At 34.9% G+C, this 23,021-nt stretch overlaps 2 protein-coding genes across 6 annotated transcripts in view; one reads left to right on the top strand and one right to left on the bottom strand.

The window, feature by feature from the left end:
• Window positions 1–550: 550 nt before the first annotated feature.
• On the top strand, window positions 551–4,258 carry LOC128181461 (uncharacterized). Its single transcript, XM_052849864.1, has 6 exons — window positions 551–659; window positions 1,016–1,208; window positions 1,561–1,669; window positions 1,935–1,999; window positions 2,771–2,845; window positions 3,052–4,258. The coding sequence occupies exons 2-6, from the start codon at window positions 1,067–1,069 to the stop codon at window positions 3,360–3,362; spliced, it is 702 nt and encodes a 233-aa protein (XP_052705824.1). The 5' UTR covers window positions 551–659; window positions 1,016–1,066; the 3' UTR covers window positions 3,363–4,258.
• The window catches only part of LOC128181458 (limbin-like), a 30,370-nt gene continuing 11,602 nt past the window's right edge, over window positions 4,254–23,021 (bottom strand). Inside the window, exons 18-37 of one of the 5 annotated variants that reach the window (XM_052849862.1) lie at window positions 22,802–22,914; window positions 22,445–22,542; window positions 21,689–21,781; window positions 21,000–21,108; window positions 20,544–20,690; window positions 20,120–20,221; window positions 19,469–19,594; window positions 19,242–19,295; window positions 18,933–19,102; window positions 18,084–18,171; window positions 17,433–17,596; window positions 17,062–17,151; window positions 16,573–16,590; window positions 14,693–14,996; window positions 10,691–10,868; window positions 10,322–10,352; window positions 5,603–5,745; window positions 4,734–4,879; window positions 4,490–4,568; window positions 4,254–4,400 (exon numbers count right to left, since the gene is read on the bottom strand). In XM_052849862.1, the coding sequence (XP_052705822.1) occupies window positions 4,306–4,400; window positions 4,490–4,568; window positions 4,734–4,879; window positions 5,603–5,745; window positions 10,322–10,352; window positions 10,691–10,868; window positions 14,693–14,996; window positions 16,573–16,590; window positions 17,062–17,151; window positions 17,433–17,596; window positions 18,084–18,171; window positions 18,933–19,102; window positions 19,242–19,295; window positions 19,469–19,594; window positions 20,120–20,221; window positions 20,544–20,690; window positions 21,000–21,108; window positions 21,689–21,781; window positions 22,445–22,542; window positions 22,802–22,914 (2,348 nt within the window). In that variant the 3' untranslated portion in view covers window positions 4,254–4,305. Of the gene's footprint in view, window positions 4,401–4,489; window positions 4,569–4,733; window positions 4,880–5,602; window positions 5,746–10,321; window positions 10,353–10,690; window positions 10,869–12,657; window positions 14,997–16,572; window positions 16,591–17,061; window positions 17,152–17,432; window positions 17,597–18,083; window positions 18,172–18,932; window positions 19,103–19,241; window positions 19,296–19,468; window positions 19,595–20,119; window positions 20,222–20,543; window positions 20,691–20,999; window positions 21,109–21,688; window positions 21,782–22,444; window positions 22,543–22,801; window positions 22,915–23,021 lie in introns of those variants that run through there. The other 4 variants (XM_052849858.1, XM_052849860.1, XM_052849859.1 and 1 more) reach the window with 4 other exon arrangements.

The following is a 23,021-nucleotide window of genomic DNA, read 5'->3' on the forward strand; positions in this document are numbered from 1 at the left end:
GAGCTCGAAGTCAACTACAAACCCTGTAACTAATAATATTAGAAAATGCTATAAATGAAAACTACTTATAGAGAGTTTATTGATAGTTGTGCTTAGGGAGAAAAGCGACAAAAATACACCAAACGTGTTTCTGCAGAAACTGAACCCGTGTGAAGGTTGAAGAGCATATTCCATTACCAAGTAACGGCTAAATTCATGCAAACTGAAGCGCGCACGTGCTTGTATCCGTGCATGCACTGCAGCTGCACGCAGTACCCAAAATCAAATTTATCTTAATTAATTCACATGCAATGGACTTTATTGAAAAATGCATTTTAAAAAAAATATACTTGTATAAAGTTTGACGTGTACATGTACAATGGACACCCCCTCTTTTACTGTACCCCCCCCCCCCCCCCCCCGCACTTGAATGGCAATTTTCTTATCAAAAAAATGTTGAATTTGTATATCTCAGAAGCTGAAAACATGGCCCTTTAAATAAATTCGAACGAATTTCTTCCAGAAACATTGATATGTTTCACTAACGAGGTGCCATATTTTAAAACTCTCTTCTGACCCTGACTGATCTTAGAAACAATGTAAACAAACATGGCGGCTCCCAGTGGTTTATTGAATGGATGAGGTGACAAATCTAATCACTGCCTGGTGAAGACAAGGAGGTCAGTATCGAATTAGTTACACATAGATTATATAATCTGTCGTTAGTCGTCGGGTGTTCTTCTTTCTCCGCTACAGCCTCTCTCGGCTCGTCTGTCAGTTTAAATCCCTGAGAACAATCGAACTTTTGTGTCTGCAATATTCGATGCTCTTAAAGAATAATATGCCACGTGACCAAGATACGTTTCACGATTTTTAAAAACACTTATATCCAAACAATGCACAACTAAGTTGAAGATTAAGATGAGATGGAAATCTTTGTGTTTTGGGATAAATAAAACAAAACGTTAAATTGATTTTTGGCGATATTTATGCCTACATGCGGCGTAAACACTGTCCGGTGGTAATGTTCTTACAGACTTCCAGCAAGCCTACACGGCCAGACATCTAGACGAGCGGGATAGAGAGAATGGTGTTATTTCAGAATATCAACGTGGGACAGAGGGTGGAGGTCAAGATCAACAACCTGATATTCCGGGGGGTGGTCAAGTACAAGGGCTCCGTGGTCAACAAGCAGGGAGACTGGGTGGGCGTGGCCCTGGACAGAGCAGGTAACGATGGTTCTCACGGTAACCACAGGTGTAACATTCTCTCCCCTCGGATTCTACGTCATTTTCTTTTCTTTTGTTTGGGTGAAGACAACTGATTGTATCTTAACTCTAAATATTTCTTAAATTCATTGAATTTTTTAATTTCTTTTTTTGTTAGATTTTCTGTAATAATTTTCACTTTCTCGATGTTTTCAATTACATTATCTTTATTCTCTGTAATATTCTAATTTTTTTTTACTTTGTATCTATATCAATGTTCTAATGAGATTTTATGTGAAGTTTTTGATTAATTATATCCATGTGTGTATTCAGTTCCATACATTAATATTTCCTGTTTTTACCGGGTACGTAGTTGGTGAGAACGATGGGATGGTCCTCGGGAGGAGGTACTTTCAGTGTCCTCTGTACCACGGCGTGTTTGTCAGGGCTAACAACGTCCGGTTCATCCCCTTAATTAGATGGTAAGTAAAGGGTCAGTTTAAAAAACCGTATTTTAAATATAATTGTTTTCAACGTGAACCGAAAAGTACCATACAGACAAATTCGATCTTTTTATTCGAAATTGAAGGCATACTGCTCAAACAATTTTTTTTTAATTATATGCCAATATCGCGCGCGACTTTTTTTTTTATAAAAAGTGGGAAAACTTTCATCTTACAATGTGAAAAAAAATTAATTAAATATAGCCATTTATGAATTTTTTTAACCAGTAAACTTGTGTTTCAGTTTATACAATAAGTATCGTAAGGTATCGGACAGATCTTATGTAGAGGAGCCACTGTTCAGCACAAGTAAGTCTTATGTGTATATTTAACGAGTTAATATCCTTGTTAATATTTCAGTTAAAAAATCGGTTCATTGCCCTATTAGTAAATGGATAAATCAAGGTCTTAGGATTATTTAATTAACTGAGACAGACTTTGAGTAAGCCGATTAATAAGTGCACATTATTAAATACATATAATACATGTAAAGTATTTATGCAGGTGTGAAACGCTACTTTGTTTCCCAGCATAACGAGAAATTTGTCATCGATATCTGGGAGTTTAATATTATATCAGATGTATTTTTAACATGCACATTTAATCCGTAGCTTATATTTGTCTGAAGTTTAACCATGCAGTCTTACTTTCCATCATTATTCCATTTCCTGATCTTTGCTTAAAGATCACAGACGTATTTTAGACTTTTAATAATTTTCTGTGGCCTGCTGTATATATTCTACGACATACATGTAAATAAAACAAAACAAAACAAAAACAAAAACAAAACAAAGCACTTTAGCTAGGGTACATAGAACGAGTCAATGCTCTGCGGAGAGGGACGGGTAAATGTAGGTAGGAGTATTTTCGTTCGCTGTTTACATAGTTATGTATAAAACTCGTCCAGCTTTATTCGTCCACAGTTAATCATCTCATTGATCATATCATCATATCCAGCGTTTTAAAATGTGATAAGTACGAGTATCGTCACTGACAGGTGTGGCCAGTCCAGACCCCTCAGTATCGAAAATTCAATATTGGTTTTATACCATGACTAATTATTTGTATCATCAATGACAGGTGTGGCCACTCCCGACCCCTCGGTCGTGACCAGTCAGTACCAGGATCAGGCAAGGGGAGGGTTCGCCTTTGACGGTGAGTGTCCAGCTGGAGCCGACGTAATGTTAATAAAGTTAAAATAAAAAAAGGAAATTGTCATTTGGTCAGATAGTTTTCTCTGCACCTTTCAGATCTAACCATTGCAATCAACGTTTTTTAGAGTTTCATTAAAAATAAATAACTGTAATAGATGTGTTGTGCGTCTTGTCTAAATAAACTATAGATTAACAAATTATTTCCAGATTCCCTGTTCAGCGCCAAACGTTTCCCCCTGCGGCACTCTGTCGGCAACCACATCCCGGCCGCCACCATGCGGCGCGCCAAGACAGCAATGGCGTCTTTCCGGTATTTGACGAGCCCGATCCACAGCGAGTACGATGTGGAGGAGGAGTTTATCTCGTCCCCCGCCGTCCCCAAGACCCACATGCCTTACTCAGCCCTCCGGCGGCAGGTCAGGCGGGGGTGGGAGGGCACACATTACGTCAGAGAGATGAGCGTCGGAACAGGAAGAGACTCCATTAAATTCTCCACGTGGAACGATATCTCGCCCTGATTCCCCGACGGTTCCCAATTTTACAAAGTGATGTTTTTTAAAAAATTCTTTAAATATTTATTTAATTTTTTTTTAAACTGGTGTCTTGCACTCAGTTTTTTATGGCTAGATTAGTGTTAGTAATTTTATTTACACAGTTTAATCATGCATCGAAACCGACGATATTTTCCCAGTAAATGTATATGAAATGTTACTTGGTCTAGTCGAAAAAGTATATTGCGCAACTGTGATATATTCTAAATATACGTGTATTTAATGGTTGGTGTTAAGCATTTTTTATTAGTTAAATTGCCCGACTTTTTTCATACACAATCATGGAAATTTGTACAAAAGTATTTCATGACGAAAGCTTATATTCATACATTCAGGTCGGAGTAAATCAGTACATATATTTTCTTGACATCGCATGACATTGAACAATATATACGTAATCACAATCAAATGTTTTAAAATACTGCTCTATATTTCAGTCCACTTTTGAACGGATTAGAAATAATGATGACCCCAATTTGATTTTGTGTCTGTTGTAAACTCACTGCTGACATCGATACATTGTTTCATTAATAGCCATATTTCAGCTCACGATATATATAAACTTACACTGTATAATAAACATACACGGTTACAGTATGTAAGTATACATGTATATCTATATACTAGTCTGTGAAGATACTACACGTGCTTTATGTTAAGAATGCATATGTTTAGCATACTAGTATACAGATGACAGATGTACAATTTGAAGACATATATAAATCCATTGTGATTAGAATAAGATTCTTCACTTAATATGTAGACAGTGCTTGAAATATGCAGTTTTTTGATTATGCATACGTAAAGCAGATTTTTTTTTTATTTTCCACTGAGCAAATAAAGAAAACAGAGATAAAAAAGGCTGAGTTTTGTTGTATTGTTATTATGTAATTAGTACGTTTATCAGGTGTCAATGTGACATAGCGTCTTTGATTTCTTCCTGAGCGAAGACGATGGCGAATCCAAGCGTCTCCATGCCGGAACGCAGAATATTCTCCACGGCCTCTACAAGTGGAACCATAGTCTGTCGTTAGCTCGGCTCATGTGTCAAGTTACATTGTGTCAAAGAACGAATGATATTTCTTATAATGTACCTTTTGATAGAGAAGAATTGGCGGAATTCTGTAAGTGACCAATAACGTCATGCACGGCACTTGCAATTGACGTCACTGCCTGTTATTGGAAAAAAAAAAACAAATTGACACATGTACATATCATTTGATTAGATAACACGCCAGTGTGTCATGGTAGATTGTGTCTACTATTATAGTAGTTTACCAAGTATATATTTCTCAGAATCGTGAAGAAATAGCACATATAGCTAGCTCTGTATCACACCTGCTTAATGGCGTTGGTTTTCTGCTGGAGGAAGGAAGCCAGTTTCTCGTCTGCTTTGGAGGATCCCAGATGATGGGTGCGGATTGTCTGACTGAACGCCTCCCTGGCCTCCTTAATCAAGAAATCCTGGAGGCTGTGGTGGTCAGCTAAAAACTCCGAAGAAACTCTCCGATAAATGTTAAACTTGAACATACAGAAATCTCCGTAATGACATAAACTTATGGAAACCTTTACACGTGAAGGGTGTGTTCGACAGCCAGACCAAGAGAACCCTCTCATAAATGTTTAAAACATGTATACAGAATTTGTTCACAATTACAAAGACTCATATACATGAATTATGTAGTGTTTGGTGGTCAGCTAAGCGAAGAGATTCTTGTCAATAAATAAAATCATGTGAAAGGTTATATCCACGATTTGGGGGGAAGGTAAATTCTATAAACTGTAAACAGTTTTCTTCATTTGATATTTGTGAAATAAACAACAATTAACGCATCGTCTCAAGCCTCGTTCTGAGTCAGCATTGCTCTCTCTCTCTCTCTCTCTCTCTTTCTCTCTCTCTCTCTCTCCTATATGACCTTAACCGTTTTGCCTTTTGACCTTGAGCTTGACGAAATGGGGGGGGGGGGGGGTGTCGTACATATTGACCGTGGTTTGCGACAATGCAATTTACGAGTTACATGTTTCTAGCCTATATACCACAAAACGTGAGCAATCTCCATGTATATACCATTTGTCCAAGGAAAAAAGGATCATCATCGATGTAACCTATCACATATGAGTTTAATGGGGATGTTGCATGTGTCTGGGTAAACATATGTAAATAGCATACTAGTATTTATTTGATATCTTAAGTATGAACCTCTCACCAATGAGTTGGAGGATGTTCTGTGGTAGTCTGAGTTGGTCGGTGAGGACACTGAGTTTGGAGAAGATGGCCTCGGTCTCCGCCGACACCTGTGTGACGGTGTTCTTGGCGGTCTCGTACAGGGCATTGGCGGCCTCAGCCACGCTGTCGTGTATAAAGAATCAACATACTAACACAGAGAGTATCAACAGTATATATTACAAATATATGCATGTATACTAAAGCATTTGATAATTGTGCATAGGTTACTAGTGCTCAATTACACTTGTAAATGTTGTTTTTTATTCTGACATCAATATCTCCTCATCAATGAAAAAAGAGAAAAAAATCACGAATCGTACTTGTTACATGTGCAAGTGGTTAAAGAAACTACATGCGTCGCCAACATGTACATTTTACCAAACACCGTAGTTTGATCTAAAATGTCATAAAATACTATTGGTATTATAATATTTTCAGTCATTTTCGAACTTGAAATTTCGAAAGAATTTTTTAATCAAAAGATGGGTTTTTGGATTTAAAGAACAATCCAACTTTTATTATTAATCCATGAAAAACGAGAATCAGGTATAACATGTATATACTCATCATTCCGCATTCGCGACTGGACAGTACATCATTGAGAACTAATCCGCGGGGATTAATTTCCGCGAGCAATTAAGTAAAATTAATACCATTGTCAAGAAAATATTTCGTGCTTAGGGTTGTTGTTGTTAAAGTTGGTTTTCTGTACTGTAATTGATAAATGGAGTCGATATACAATGAAGATATTTATTCCACGAAGATCCAGCATAAAGTCAATTATAAACAAATGATAAAAGTGATGACAAATAAAACAGAGTACTAAACAATGAGTCTTTACAAAATATGTATAGAGATGCAACATAAAAAGGACCACAATAAAAATGAGTCTTTGCATACTCTAACACAATTGTAACATATACACATGGTAAGTGAATATTGACCACATTAAATCTGTGTTTTATAAGGACATAGCTATATCATATGATTATAAATAAAAATTAAAATAAAGGGGAAAATTAACTAAAATGGAGAGATCGCTTGGCTATGATGAGGACCATAATTATTGAAAAGTCAACTATATTTGTTTACATGTAGTAGTAAGCTACGAACCTATACTTAGCGCGAGTACACATGTACTCGGCTATGTTGACGAGCCGAAATAAAGACGTAAAGTGATTAAAGTTAAATATAGATCTTAAGTTCAAATAAAAGAAAGCGTAGATAAAAATAAACATGTTAAACACTTACATTATAATTTAGGAACGATTGATTGTAATTATATAATGAAATACGCATTCTCTTAACGAAATAGATTTGTAAAACCCGCATTTCCTCTTGGGCGGAAGTATAAACAATGACTAAATTTAGAACCAATCACGTGGTAATTCCGGAAGACGCTTTAGCAATTATCAAAGTGAGAAGCGGGGAATAGTAATTATTGATAAGTAAGAGAATCAAAAATAAATCAAATAACAAAATATTAGAACAGATGGGAAAATGATTATGAACATAAAATGATTGAGAAAATAAACATTCGAGTTAATATTTTTGGCTAACAATATTTTCTTATCAAAGCATGTAATATACATGTATATAAATGTAATTTCAAGACAAGGTAAAATTCAATGACAGAAAAAGTTGAACGTTTTACCCTTTAAAAAGACAAATAGTTGTAATAAAAATGCATATAAAAATGTATATAAAATAATGTCCTACCTGTAATTGATAAATGGAGTCGATATACAATAAAGATATTTATTCCACAAGGGTCCAGCATAAAGTGACGCGCTGGGATCTTGGGACAAAAATCGACTTAGTCCAGGTGAGGTACATTATAGGTTAATTACCTCTTGTATCAATAAAAATAAGATAGGATTCCCTTGCGAGGGCCTCTTGACAAAAGGATAGTATAGCGTGGGTTCAGACAAAGGGGCTTAATCCGATGACCTGACACTAATTGAGTAGATCAAACATCAAAAGAAATTTCTAATTGAAAAGTGATTTGTTACGTAAAATTTGTTTGACCTTAACTAGATAGATATTTCGCTCGTCGCCATGATAAGTGTGAATATTTACGAAGCAGATTATCAAGTGATAGAAAATATTTCCTTGCGGCAAAATGGGATTTATAGTGACAAAAAGATATTAGTTACTTTTTGTGCATTTTGTTCCAGAAATAGTTTGAAACACAATTACAATATAAAGACACAATATGTAGAAAATAGGAGAATTTTCTATATTAAAATATATCTGATAAGGGGTCAAATGTACCTTATGATAATTCCCTCCTGGTTCGGAAAATTTTTGTCCTCAAAAATAAAAGTTACGGTAGGGGGTAAAAAATGGGGGGGGGGGGGTAATGTAATGTTGAATAAGCTAGGTATCTAGTTAAATGAATGAATGCGTGCATACAAAATGAAAAAAAAAAAAAAATAACTATCTACTACTAACAACTAAAAATAACATACAAGTAATGAACCGCAAGATGCATGACTCATGATTACTGATAAAAAAAAACAAGAATCAATATATATGGTTAAAGAATGAACACCTAAGAAAAAAAAATCATACATAATATGATACAAATCAACATCTATGGTGATGTGAGAAAATGGCATCAGCGGTTGATGCTAAGGTAAAAAAAAATAGTCAACATCTATGGTGATGTGATGATAGGGCATCAGCGGTTGATGCTGGGTAAAAACATAATAATGGGCATCTATGGTGATGCGAGGTAAGGGCATCAGTGGTTGATGCTGGGTTGAAAAAAAAAATATACACGTGTATAATCAACATCTATGGTGATGTGAAAGTAGGGCATCAGTGGTTGATGCTGGTAAAAAAAATAAAAATCAACATCTATGGTGATGTGATAGTACAGCATAAATGATTATGTTGTCAAAAAAATTTAAAAAAAACAAAACGAAAGAACTAAACATGGAGACTATTAAAATTGGTAAATGAGTGAAAAAAAACAACAAAATTTCAACATCAATGGTGATGTTGAAGTACAAAATAGAGATACATCAGTACAGCTGAGATAAAAGCATCTCAAAGTACAAAGTATAAACTTGGCTATATACAAAAATCTGAAAAATAACTATATACACATGTACGGTTCACAGTCAAAGTTGTACAACACATGAGGAAATGAAAAAAAAAAAAAATGCAATGTACCATATTTCAAGGGAATACATTCAAACACACTTCCACACTGTAAGAATTGTGATCCAAGATTTTTTTATTAAATGATTTTATTCAATTAACTTGAAATATTGATGGTGAGATAATAAGAAGTATGCCGTGTAAGGTTGTTGTAACATTGAGCGGAGTTTGTATGCGTTGATGGGTGAGAGGTATAATGTTGATGGAATGTTGACTGATTTGTTGGTGTGTTTGTTTTGAATGGTAAAATTGGGTGCATCAATTGACAAATGTGCTCCGTAACATGTTCTGCGTAGGATAAAGTTATCTATATACTCTGGAGGTTGAATATGCCAGTTGTCAGGGCACAGTGGGAGAGAAGCAATAGGAAGAATCATGCAATCAGTACCAGTTGTTAGTTCAAGGTGTATGGTAGTTTTGTGTGTTTGTTTGAATTTGTTCCATAGTCTGTGTGCAAAGAAACAGATAAGTAAAGTAGTGAAAACTGAAAGTGTAACATATGGCCATGGTGTCGTGAATGAAGTGTAAATGTTTTGAAGGATAGGTGATGGAGAGTCAGTGTTTGGACCATTATTGTAATAGGATATGAGGTTAGGATGTGGGGTAGGGAAGGCTGAAGTTGGGTTAGGAATGTGGGTTACAGCAAGAATAGTTGTTAATTTTCTAATTTTGAAGAAAGACCAAATACAGTATAGCATGCATAGTGTTGTTAACGCAGAAGCTACTATAGCAATTGTACCACTAGTATCAGGAAAAGAATCAACAGTGAAGTCAATTTGACCTGCTATCATGGATTCAGCTAAAGATTGAAATGACAAAGCATGTAATATACATGTATATAAATGTAATTTCAAGACAAGGTAAAATTCAATGACAGAAAAAGTTGAACGTTTTACCCTTTAAAAAGACAAATAGTTGTAATAAAAATGCATATAAAAATGTATATAAAATAATGTCCTACCTGTAATTGATAAATGGAGTCGATATACAATAAAGATATTTATTCCACAAGGGTCCAGCATAAAGTGACGCGCTGGGATCTTGGGACAAAAATCGACTTAGTCCAGGTGAGGTACATTATAGGTTAATTACCTCTTGTATCAATAAAAATAAGATAGGATTCCCTTGCGAGGGCCTCTTGACAAAAGGATAGTATAGCGTGGGTTCAGACAAAGGGGCTTAATCCGATGACCTGACACTAATTGAGTAGATCAAACATCAAAAGAAATTTCTAATTGAAAAGTGATTTGTTACGTAAAATTTGTTTGACCTTAACTAGATAGATATTTCGCTCGTCGCCATGATAAGTGTGAATATTTACGAAGCAGATTATCAAGTGATAGAAAATATTTCCTTGCGGCAAAATGGGATTTATAGTGACAAAAAGATATTAGTTACTTTTTGTGCATTTTGTTCCAGAAATAGTTTGAAACACAATTACAATATAAAGACACAATATGTAGAAAATAGGAGAATTTTCTATATTAAAATATATCTGATAAGGGGTCAAATGTACCTTATGATACCATACCCGTTTGGTTTGTCCTGAAGTCGATTAAAATCTACAAAAAGAGATGATAAAACGAAGTGCAATCATGAGGTCAACAAAATCTAATACTGTAGTAAATAATCTTAAGTACTTACACAATTTTTGTTGATTCCAAACTTTTTTTTTAAAAGGTTCGTTGTTATTTCGTGGAATTAACTGCATGGTTAATATTTGTTGTATTTTGTCAAACACAGTCTTGTTTAAGCTCTCAAATTAGGTGAGCTTTATTATGGCCATATTTCATTTTAATTGTTGGGAATGATACATTAATTGGTTATTAATGCAAAATACCCTAATAATGAAATTCAGGGCTAAAGTAATAAAAACCACAGTATGGGGTTCTATACTCACAGTCGAATGCCTTGTTGACGGCGGAGGGGAGGTGTGACTCGGTGTTTTGTATGAGGACGCGGACACTCTGGAGACCCTCCTCAAGCGCGTCATTGAATTCATCCACCACACTGGTCTGATCCGCCCCTAGAGACTGGCAGCTCAGGACGGCCAGACACAAAATAGTCCAGAACAGCATCTAATCCATTCAAATTCAAACAAAGCAAGTTTTTTTTTTCATTTTATGAGTTAAAAAAAATAAAAACGTTTAATACTAACGATATACAGTTTAAAAGAGTAACGTTTATAATTAGCAAAGACTGTGTTCAATCTTGACCATGTTTGATTTGCTCCTGTCAGTACTTTTAATACTTTGATTACTTCTATAAGTAATGTAGGATGGATTGCATATTGATTGCAAATGATTTTTCTTTCAAGGTTCTTTTAAGAGAAAAAGAATACTTCTTCAAGGATAAGACCTTAATTTTCTCTTCGGTTAATATGTGTTTAAAGAAAATCATCAAAAGGCATGTGTCGTGATTGTAAGGAGGCGTGCATGTATGATATAGTAATGGCGATATATCGCAGTACAACTGAGTCGTGTGCGGACCTAGGGGGGAAGGGGGGGGGGGTAAAGCATCGAACTACCCCCCCCCCTCCCACCGAATGAAGATAAAATACCTGCATGATAAGCTCACATATACCCGAGGTGTGTTCAGTAGAATGTTCGCCAAAATTGATATTTTGTGTAATATATATATATATATATATATATATATATATATATATATATATATATATATATATATATATATATATATATATATATATATATATATATATATATATATATATATACACACCCGAGGTGTGTTCAGTAGAATGTTCGCCAAAATTGATATTTTGTGTAATAGGTATATATATATATATATATATATATATATATATATATATATATATATATATATATATATATATATATATATATATATATATATATATATATATATGTGTGTGTATGGAATTTGGCGACGCTCGCGAGCACACGCCCTTTTAAACACGCGCCTCTAACGTTAAGAATTTTTTTTGTAATAAAGAATACCCCTACCTTATAACTATGAGGTAGAAGGTGATCAATACAGTATTTCATATATAACGTGAAAAAAAATATATATAACGTCTAGTGCATGTGGCTCAGTTGCAGCCTTGAAGCAGTTCAGCGATCGAACACCCTGAGATTTGACCTTGGTGGCGGGTGGCAGGTAGTTCAGAAATTATTCGTTCGACATTGACCTCTCATTGCTACCTTAGAACGTCACCTTCTCCAGACTTTGCCACAAGCCTCATATATAGAAAAAGTCCTTATAAACTAATTCTATGGATGGGTCTATTCATCAACACGCAAACAGCGATTTTCCTAGCATGGTATTGGGGTCGGCAGGGATCAGCCATTAACCAAAAACCTTAACTTTCATACAAATTACAGAATACTCACATTTTAATCTGACGGCGTAACTAGCACAGAGAAAGTCTGACTTCTTATCTCTTTTATCGCGTGACAGTCTGCAGATTTTGGAGTCGTGTGTTATCAGTTGACCAACTCACCAAAAACATGTATATATATATATTAGATAGTTGCAATTAAAAAAAAAGTATTGAATTTACTTCAAATGAAGCGGGAATGTAGACAAGCAGTAAACAATACATATAAATTTAACACCTGCATGAGGCGAATCAAACACAGCGCTGAGGGCAGATGCACAGATTATACACATGTAGCTTTATATCTGGCATTTTTTCACAAGAAAGCCCTTTTCTTTAACTTTTAAAGTCCACAATTCAATATCAAAAATATACTATTCTTGATTTTATTAACTCAGTATTACTAGTGCATGTACTTTGCAGTCTGATTCTTAAAAGCAAAGAAAACGAGCTGGACAGTTCGTTTTAGTCCATATTATCCAATCATATACATGAATGTCTTGAAATTTAGATAAATAAAAAGAAAATATTTACCTGAGATATCTACAACCTTTATTTAAAATCTCAGTACAGAAAATATAAAAACATAGAGAAAAAAATATACTAAATAAATTAAAATCAACAAATTTAAAAATCATTTAAAAGAATCAAGGTTACAGTTAGACAATAAAATATTTTATTTATTAAAAAAATGTCTGATAACAAATATAGAAATATCACAGTTAAGTTTTCATAAATAGGTAAATATAAGTCAGTCAGGTTTAAAACAACCTTTCTGGTTAGTAGATGAACCATAAAAACAAAAACCTTCAATAATAATTATGTTTGTATAGAAGTCATTCAAAAAATTCTCTGATAGCAGTAGCTATATAGGATGTTGAATAAATGGAATCATGGCAGAAGAATATTAAATTCTCAAAACGTTTGATACAATGAGAAAGAAATGACGCGATTCCAGGTAAACCTAAACTAACCTGATACCAGCCAGTACATAAGAGTATACATGTATTTTGATTATCTATCAGTATCATAAAATATGATTTAAAAATTATCGAATCCAAAAAAAAAAATGACAAGTATGGCAGCATTGAGACCTGTATATGATACAGTTACTTTCATTGAGACAATCACATTCATCTAATATACCGGTATGTATTGTAGTTTTATGACATTTTAGAAACATGTAATAAAATCAGTTGCTATGTAACAGGATACATGTGTGGGAGTATGTGCAGTGTATCTACAGGTTTGTCATCATACATATATAGGAATCATACAAACAGGTGAAGTGAATTCCTGAGATTTCAAAAGTGCAGAGAACTGCAAGCTTATGCTAAATCACAACAAATTAAAGGGTGCGTAGTTCAGGCGACCACCATCTTCATCAATTGATGACATCATCATCATCATCATCATCATATATCATTATCCTGACATCATCATCCTGACATCATCATCATGATATCATCATCATTATTGGAAATTTTTCCAGGCTTTCTTGCTTTTCTTACATTCTTCGAAAATACTGAGTAATATTTTTTTTATAGAAAAAATATTTTTTTCCTACAGACACCCAATTTTAATGAAAATATTAAACTTTGTAGAAATTCAAAAAAGGCACAAAGTCTAGCTGTTGGGAGCACAATGTGACATCTATGTAACATGAGTAGATTGAATAACAACATTAATAGCAAGTGCAACATCAATGCATGCTATGCAAATTAAATGGAAATATTAGAACAACATACGTATATCACCTCAGCGTGAGATAATCCATTGTCAAAACCCATAGTAAGCCTACAATGTTTCTTTTCCTTCTCAATATTTTCTTCCTCCAACAATTATGTAGTTTTTCTTACTAAAACTTGAAAGTCAACCATCGAATGTTCGAAATTTAAAAGAAACTGCATTATGGTTATTCCAGATGAAGTCATAATCATGATTAGATAAAGCAAAACGGTACCATTTGATTTTACAGCTATGTTACACTAATAATTCCAATTTACCCTGTTTTAAGAAATAACACCTTCATGATGATCAGGGATTATAGTTCCTTTACACTTCCAAAGATATGCCTGAACCCAGAAAATGATCGATACAGTAGTAAAAATCAGTGTAAAAAGTGCAACAAATACAAAAGTGTATCTATAGAAAATAAAATGATTATCAAAATAAATTCAAAAATAAAAGATGTACGTGTAGCTTTACAGATATATAATGAATTGATATGCACTAGTTTATAAAAATAAATTGTGTCTACCGGTAGCTTTTAGTAAATCATCACGGGCTTTTTACTAACATTTCTGGTTTGTAAAAGTTCATAATCAAACAAAATGATATAAAAAATAATCCAGTATTAAATATACAAGGTCCATGAGCATTAGGTCTGGGAAATGTATTACACTAACTGGAGATCAGTGAAGAAGGCATCATTATAGCTGTCCCCTTGTTAATTTCACCAACAGAGTCTACATTAGCTAGGTATAGACTATCTTCCTAAACTTCACCATCAGAATCTACATGAGCTAACTTTTGTAAAACTTTCTTCTTCTTCTTTCTGCCCTTCTTGGGTGCCTTGGCTTCCAGCGGAGGTAGTTTTGATGGAAGACCGGAAGCAGGGAGAGTCTCGTCGAAATCTTCGAGCCTTCTTGCCTCCACTACTTCTCCTATCGGCTCAGGCCGCTTAGATAGGTACGAATATTCATTATCTGATTCGCTGTTTTCATCTAGTTTTTGTAATTTCTTCTTTTTAGGGATGTTAGGTAAAGGTCGCGAAAATGAATCCGAGTCTAGGTCGGACTGTCTGCGAGATTTCTTGAAAGATGATTTTTTATCCGCTTTCCCCCTATAAAGAAAAAAGGATAAATATATATAGCTGTAAATTTATCTCCCTTTATTAGTTATCCATCAAAATTCACAAATTAAACCAAAAATTAAATGGCTGATCAAAAATATTCAAACTTATAGATGTAGATGGCTTAATTTGCTCCACATACTTATAGTTACAACAATATCTGTAGTCAATGATATCAGAATAACACTTCTGTAAACTGTTTGGCATTTTCCATGTAATTTAACTAACTTATAAATTAAATAATTTAACCCATCGTCAAACTTTACATGGTCTGATCTCTATACATGTATATTCAGGGAAGATTAACATTAGTATAGATAATTACATTAAAACAACAGACAAAATCACAAAGAAAATAATTCACGAGATTCTTATAACAGACTTATACATATCAAACAGTGGTATTAACTATAACACTACAAAATTTAATCTCCCTGGGAAAATTTGTGAGATTATGAGTGAAAAAAACCCTGATAATCATCAGTGCTAGAGCAATCCCACTCAGATGTCGGGGGCTGGAGTTACCTCCCATTGCTAGATCGAAATTAAACTTGCAATCAGAAAGGAAACCAATCAGCTCAATGTCTCAGAATTAGACTTTTACAGGTGTTTCAAATAAGTTTAGTAGACTATACACAGTAATCGTGTGATACATGTATCGTGATAGGTGTTGGTGTCTTGGGCGATGGAGTTTTTCTCCCAATGATTCAGTGTAAATGACAGTATAATTTTTAGCATGGTTTGTCTGCAGACATGAGAGCAATATATACCTACATACCAGTAGGTAGCTGCATTACCTATAAGTAAAGAGGTATAGCTCAACTAACTTTGCAAGGGGAATTCTTTAAATGATTAAGAAATAATTAACCTCCGACATGGCATTTTTGATTTTTTCTTTTAACATCTCACCAATATGAGATGTTACAAATACTGTATAAGCTAGTAGAGAGGCGAGAGACTTTGAGTCAAACTTTAAAAATCTAGACAGTAGTATACTTATGTACAGAAACATGTACACTTTTTATCAGAATACCCATAACTCAAAGACATATTGTCAATGGATGCAAGGTAATGCATCAACATCGGTGTTGCCAACCCAGCCCAATGGCTGCAACTGAAGATGTATTGGATAAAATACTGGACAAGCGCATGCAGTTTAGATACAATAATTGTGTAAAATAAAAATAAATGTTAATCAAAATTTTACAAAAATGATAACACTTTGAATTCAGCAACAGCTGATGTCTTTGAGTTCTGATGGGTCTTATAGGTTTACAATGAAATTGATCTTAAGCCAATATTTGTTTAGTGTATAGATATTCATTATACATGAAACAAAACTTGAGGTTATAGTGAACATTAAAAAAGTTTGAAAAAAAAATAGCAGAAAGATGACAGCACATACAGAAAATGAAATTTGAAAAAGCACTATAGAGCTACAAGTTCTACACGTTTACTTATAAGTGTTAATTATATATACACCACGCTACACATGCTAAAGCCTTTAATCTACATCTAGGATATGCAGGCTATTATAAAGCATAAACAGATAGCTATATACATGTACCTATTGCTATCCTCAAACCTGAAAGAAATAAAAATCTATGAACACTATGTCTTCCATTGGCTATAACATAGATCAGTTACTGCTAGTAACCAATGCATTCAAAAGGGGAATAATTCAATCTAACTTTTTCTAAGGAATTTTTTTCTTCACCATAGTTTTACTGTTAATATATTAGAAACACAATACATCAAATTGTTATAGCAAAACGTTTTCTATCAATTTAAAAAAAAAAGTTTGAATACAGACTAAGTTATTATTACATGATACACACACAAATAGTGTTGTCAATTTGGAAAAGAATGTTATGACCTTTTGCTAAAAATATGAGATATCATTAAATTGTTATTTTATTTTATTTTATCTGCCCAAACAGAAAAAAATCCTGCCAACAGAACTTTATTTCAGAAAACTGGACTTTAACCCTGTAAACATGTATTACCATCAATATGAATTTACTGTAATTTCTGGTCAATTTTTTTTATGTCTTACCTGGATGAAAGAGAGGCTCTCCTGGAGAGTTCCTGACTCTGGTTGCTGCGGACTCGCTCAGTCAGTGAGCTGTCTCTACGTGACAACGGACTGTAACGATGAAGTGAAGCCCACAATCAAAGCAATAGTTAGTCAGCATAGTTACAAAGCAAGCGTTTGAAACACCCAAACACACCATATCCAAAATCCAACATTAGTGACACCATGATAAATTATGAAGAGGCACATAGTCTAGAAAGTTAAACCGTCAAATTCCCAAGAGTTAAAAATGAATTAGAGTTACAATTATATTAATCCATATGAGAGTAGCATATTCCTCAGCCATTTCATGAAAACTGACGTTGTATCAATTAGTCCTCTGTAATACTTACGGCACATCTTTGGGAGCTTGTTGGAAGTTGGGATCATAGATTTCCTTCATCACGGCCTGGATTTCAGTGTCTGTTTTTTGTGGGTACAGAATATGTAGGACATCGATGAGCTCCTGTTGGTCAAAGGAGCCAACGCGCACCAGCCCCGCGATAAACCTCAGCTCCTGAAACAAACAACACATATACATGTAGTACTAACCAGGATGTGTGATTTGTTAAACTGTACATTTTCTTTTATTTTAATTAGACAAGATATGTAACAGGCCGATGGTTTAAAATAATTGGGGAGGGGGAAGGAAGGAAGAGAAGGGAGGGTGTATGAAATGAACAGACAGATATTAAATACAGTCAAACCTTGATATCTCAAAATGTAAAAAAAAAATTGAGATATCTGTCAAGGATTTGAGATATCAAGGTATAAATACTGAAATAATGAATGGCTGGGAATTGATTGGAGGAAGCTGGTTTCCCACATACACTTCTTGACCAGCATTTTTAGTACTCTATATCTGGGTGCCTGGTCAATGGGAGGGGGCTGTGGGTAGGTGGGGGTGTTTGGTCAATGGAAGGAGTATTGTGGGGGTCCCTCGACCCTGGAGGGGGGCTGTGGGTGGGGCTGTGGGTGGGAGTGTCTGACATGAACTAACATACCTCCTGTTGGGTTTCCTTGGCTCGTCGCATCTCAAATTGTAGACGGACATCCTCCAGGGTCTGGGCTATCTGTCTGTCCAGGTTGTTTCTACACAGAAAAACTTACTGATTGAAAGCTGACATCATTCTTATACAATTGGGTTTCATAACTATCAATACACTTGTAAAATATCTGTTTGTCCAGGTTTTATTCTTTACAAAGAGGGAGAAAATTTTGTGATTGAAAGCTGAATTCATCTTATACAATCATGGTTTTATAACGACATGTATACTAGAGTATATATACATAGGAGATCTATATCTGTTTGACCATGTTATTTCCCAACAAAAAGCTTTTTAATCCTATACAATCATTATAGTTTTATTACACCTCTTCTAACTACAATTTACATTTACACAGCTAGATCAAGAAAAAAATGGCTGTCAATATTTGTAATTGAGAAGGTATGTTCTCTGTTTAGACCAGCATTATACATAATACATAATAGTACCAGAACTTCTCCATTAAGATTGGTTTATTGTGGCACTTGTACTTAGTAAAATAGCTCACAGAGAACCCTGCAATAACAAAAGTGAGCTGTTTGTATAGACCTGTTCTTTGTACATTACATGCATATGGACCTGCAAAAATATAAATTTTCATTTGTTTAGGCAAGTGTTACAGTACCTGAACTTCTCCATTTAGTTACAGATTATCATGGCACTTGTATGTACATATAATAAAGGAATTATGGAGAGGACAAATCTCTGTATACACCATCTTACCTGAATTTCTCCATCTCTATCATAAAATAGCTCATGAAGAACCCTGCAATAAAAGAAGCCCAACATATGTAAGCAGCCTCTTACCGGAACTTCTCCATCTCCATCATGTGTTTGTGGGCGAGCAGCGCCTGCTTCATCTTGAGTGCGGTCTTGTTCTTTGAGGTGGCGAGCAGCGCCTCGATCTCTCGTTTGTGAGCGCGGCTCATGATCTCCTCCTTCTGCTCAATCTTCTCCTTTAGCCTCTTTCTCAATTCCTACAAAGTCATGTGACCCTTGTATGTCATCATAAAGGCAAGCACTGTGACATCAATTATATTAATTGTTCAAAATAAAAATTAACAATAGAGATGTAATTTTACAGACATCTTTTTACTGGAAATTTTCATGAGTTACCTTCTCTTGCTTGCTCTTCTGACTCTCAAGTTTCTTGTTTAAGTTTTCTTGTTCCTGAAAAAGAACAACATTAACTTGAATTTATAACTGTTCTCCTGCTCACTTCATTTGACATTTTCTACCCTCTAAAGGCTGCACACTTTTGAGCAGATGTTTGTCATCGCAAATATAATGTATTTTATGATCTAATTGCTCTCCATGGTATGATTGTATAGATCAGTACACACCTGTTTGTGTCTGTCCAGTACTTTCTGACACTCGGGGTCGGACAGAATTCCGCGCTCACTGAGTTCATCTATCAGGTTGGACTTCAGATTGTTAATGGCTGCCTGCTGCTCTTCTATCAGCGCCATCTAAATTCAAATGGATTAAAAAATAAAAATTCTATATTCATATTTCCATGGAAATTTGGTTAGGGAGATTGGATGGTAAACAAATTAAACATCAGATCTACCCTTGAAGATTATATTTTCTAAGCTGTGAACTACTGTTTAGTAATGGAAATCTACAAATACTTTAGTTTCAAAACTTGAATATTTTTCTATATCTTTATGTATAACTCTTTCTCTCAAGGAGATTTATATTTATTGTATGAAAATACCACAATCACCCACGCCCTCTTCATAGGTAGTTACACATGGTCTGAGATGACAATACACTTCACTGCTGTCCTACCATGAATATTACTGAAGTAGTAATAACCTGTATATCTATGGGGGTGGAGGTGGGGGGAGTATTTACTGGCCTTTATTTTTGTTGACTTTAATACTTCGGGGGATGTGTGGGTTGGGGCGGGGGATATACTGGCCCTTAACTTTGTTATCTGTAATACTGTTGGGGTGGGGTGTTACTTTGGTTGGGGGTTGGGGCATACAGACCTCTCTGGCCTTGGCCACCTGTAGGGCTGCCACCATGGCCCCCAACTTCTCTTCTTGTTCCTTCAAAGCGATCACTCTCTCCTTCAACATCTCAATTTTGACCTTTAAACAGAAACATATGATTAATGTTGAAATATGACAAAGAATTGTCTGATAAAACATAATATATGTTGCAATCAGAATGCATATCATATAATTATGTATCAACACTATTACAATAAAATCAGAGTAAAATAACATGCTTTGGAGATGTAATAGGAATAAGATGGAAATCATAAAATCATGTATTTTGAAACTTGCAGTAAAAAAAGACATCTAAACAAATAACATGTGTGACAAGTTTGGCCAAACTTTTTTGCATTAAGTCAATAAAGATTTCTATCATAAGGAATGCACAGATGCAATGAATTCTGCAGTGACCTACATTCTCGAGTTCGTCGTCGATGTTGAGTTTCTGCCCCTGGAGGACAGCCATTTTCTGACTGAACTGAAGCTTCATCAGCTCTAACTTCTCCCGCTGGTTCTCGGGGTCAGACTCCTCGCCGTTGTGCTCGATCTGTCGCATCTTTTTCTGTGTAAAGATCAGAAAAAATAAACAAATTCTATAGATTTATCCGTATAAAAATGTAGCCAGTGCAACTGCCTATAAATCTATTCATTGATACATTCAAGATATACACCAATTTTTGGGGGGTTTTCTTAAAAGATTTTGAAGGCTTTAACTTCTTTGGTCTTTTGATATAAAAAAAAACCATGTTGCCACAGAAATTTTAAATTTATCCCAATGTGTAACAAAATCTCATCATCAATATGGTAAACAACACCCTCGTTGTGAGTTCTGGCCCTTGGTTACCCAGGAAGTGATCTCTGGCCGACCTACCTCGTACTCCACACTCTGCTTCTTCTCCAGTTTGTCCATCTGTAACGCTCGCTTGGCCGCCAGTCGCTCCTCTAACATCCTCTTCTGTCTTAGCTTGTTCAGCGTCAGGCTGTGTCAACATCAGAACAACAACAAATTACATTATATACATTATATTATTACAATAACAGATTACACTGTATACAACCAGTGACTCCATCAGATGAATGGACAAACTTTAAATTTAAAATGGAAGACAGACAAATAGTCACTCAGCTACCTGACTAAAACTGTTTGGTTGATAGACAGAAGAAGCTGTTGTGAGGGGTGGTTGATGATAGGTGTTACAAGCTATAGTTGACTAGTTCATTGACTAGTCAGTAATTTTGATTTTACAATGAAGGCAAATTTGGCAAAAAAGAAAAAGTTGACTTATCAGTACAAGTGATACCTCCATTAAAGATATCATTGGGATTATTCAATAGATTTGACTTGTCAAGAAAGGGAACTAACTATTTGGAGAGTTGACTACAATGTTTTTAGTCAACATGGTAAAGGAGACTTATCAATTGCTGGAACTTATCAACAGATTTGAATAATCAAGAAAGGGGACTGACTACTGGGAGATTTGACTTGTCAGTATAGGAGACTACTGTTAATTATTTGCAGTGACTAATAAGGAGAGATGATTACACGTTATACGTCCTGACCTGTTCTCCACTTTGACCATCTGTTTCTCGTGTTCCTTCATGATTCGGTCTCTCTCTTCCTCAGACATGGACATCTGACCACTTATCAACTTCCTGTTACAAAATAGATAAAGCAGGTAAGTCGGATAGTACATGTATTTCCAACAGTGTTTTAGCATCTTAATATTAAAATAAATATACTCTTTATTTTTATTCAAGGATGGAATCAGAATCCCCCAAAAATTATTAAAATAATTACAAATCTTTACACATGTACTGTGGTTTCATTAATATTCAAGGGTATCAATTGTCGTGGATAAAGTGTAAATCACAGTTTCAAGGATACGTAAATTCGTGGCTAATGACCCTTTTAATACAAAATGTTAATAGAAATTGCGTTTCAATGAACATTCAATTTCATGGATCAACTTAACAACGAAATCCACGAAAATTGGTATTCAACAAATACATGTATTGATGAAACCACAGTATATGGAATGAACATTGAAAGTGTATTGTTCATATCAAATCTACAAAAAGATGAGTCTGTACTTACATGTAGGTTCATAAAATCCATACCCCGGTACACCTGTACTTAAAATATTGACCTTCACACCTCAGTTCACCTGCATGTACTTGCTTGACCTTTCTGCACTTATTTGGCCTCCACATCTCGAAACACCTTTACTTACTTGACCTTCACACCTCAATGCACTTGTACTTACCTGACCTCTCTGTACTTTATTGACCTTAACACCTGGGTACACCTGTACTTACTTGACGACCTCGTCCTCCCGTTTCCGGATCTCCTCCTGTTCCGCTTTTTCCTGCTCCTTCCTCTGCTCCCAGTCCCGTCTGGACTTGGCAAGCTTTGCCTACAAACACAATGCATGTTATTTAGATGTTTTCCAATTAACTATTTTTTTTTGAAGATTGCAATGCATTTTACATGTATGTTGAACAGAGAGGAGGACAGTACAGCATTAGTACATGTACTATTGTGAGGTGATTTATAGATGAAGTAACAATGCGACTAAAACAAAGATGCCGTACATCTGTATATGTTACAATACAGCTGTATAATATAATATCTTCCATAGTATCACAAGGTTTAAGTAACATAAGCTGTCATACATTGAGGTTGGCCTTCTGTTTCTCGAGCTCCCTCTTCTGCTGAGCCTGGAGACGCATCACGTCAGCTTCATGCTCACTCAGTAGTTTTTCATACTGGTCTGGCGAAACAGTATCTAGAATAGTAACAATGGCAGATGTTTTAAGATCCTTTCTTAGATTTTATTTTCATAAATTATTTAAAAACATTCAGTAAATATTTTATAGCATGTTGTACAAGTAT

This window comes from Crassostrea angulata, chromosome 4 (assembly GCF_025612915.1).
Source record: "Crassostrea angulata isolate pt1a10 chromosome 4, ASM2561291v2, whole genome shotgun sequence".
In the NCBI taxonomy this organism is placed as follows: Eukaryota; Metazoa; Mollusca; class Bivalvia; order Ostreida; family Ostreidae; genus Magallana; species Magallana angulata.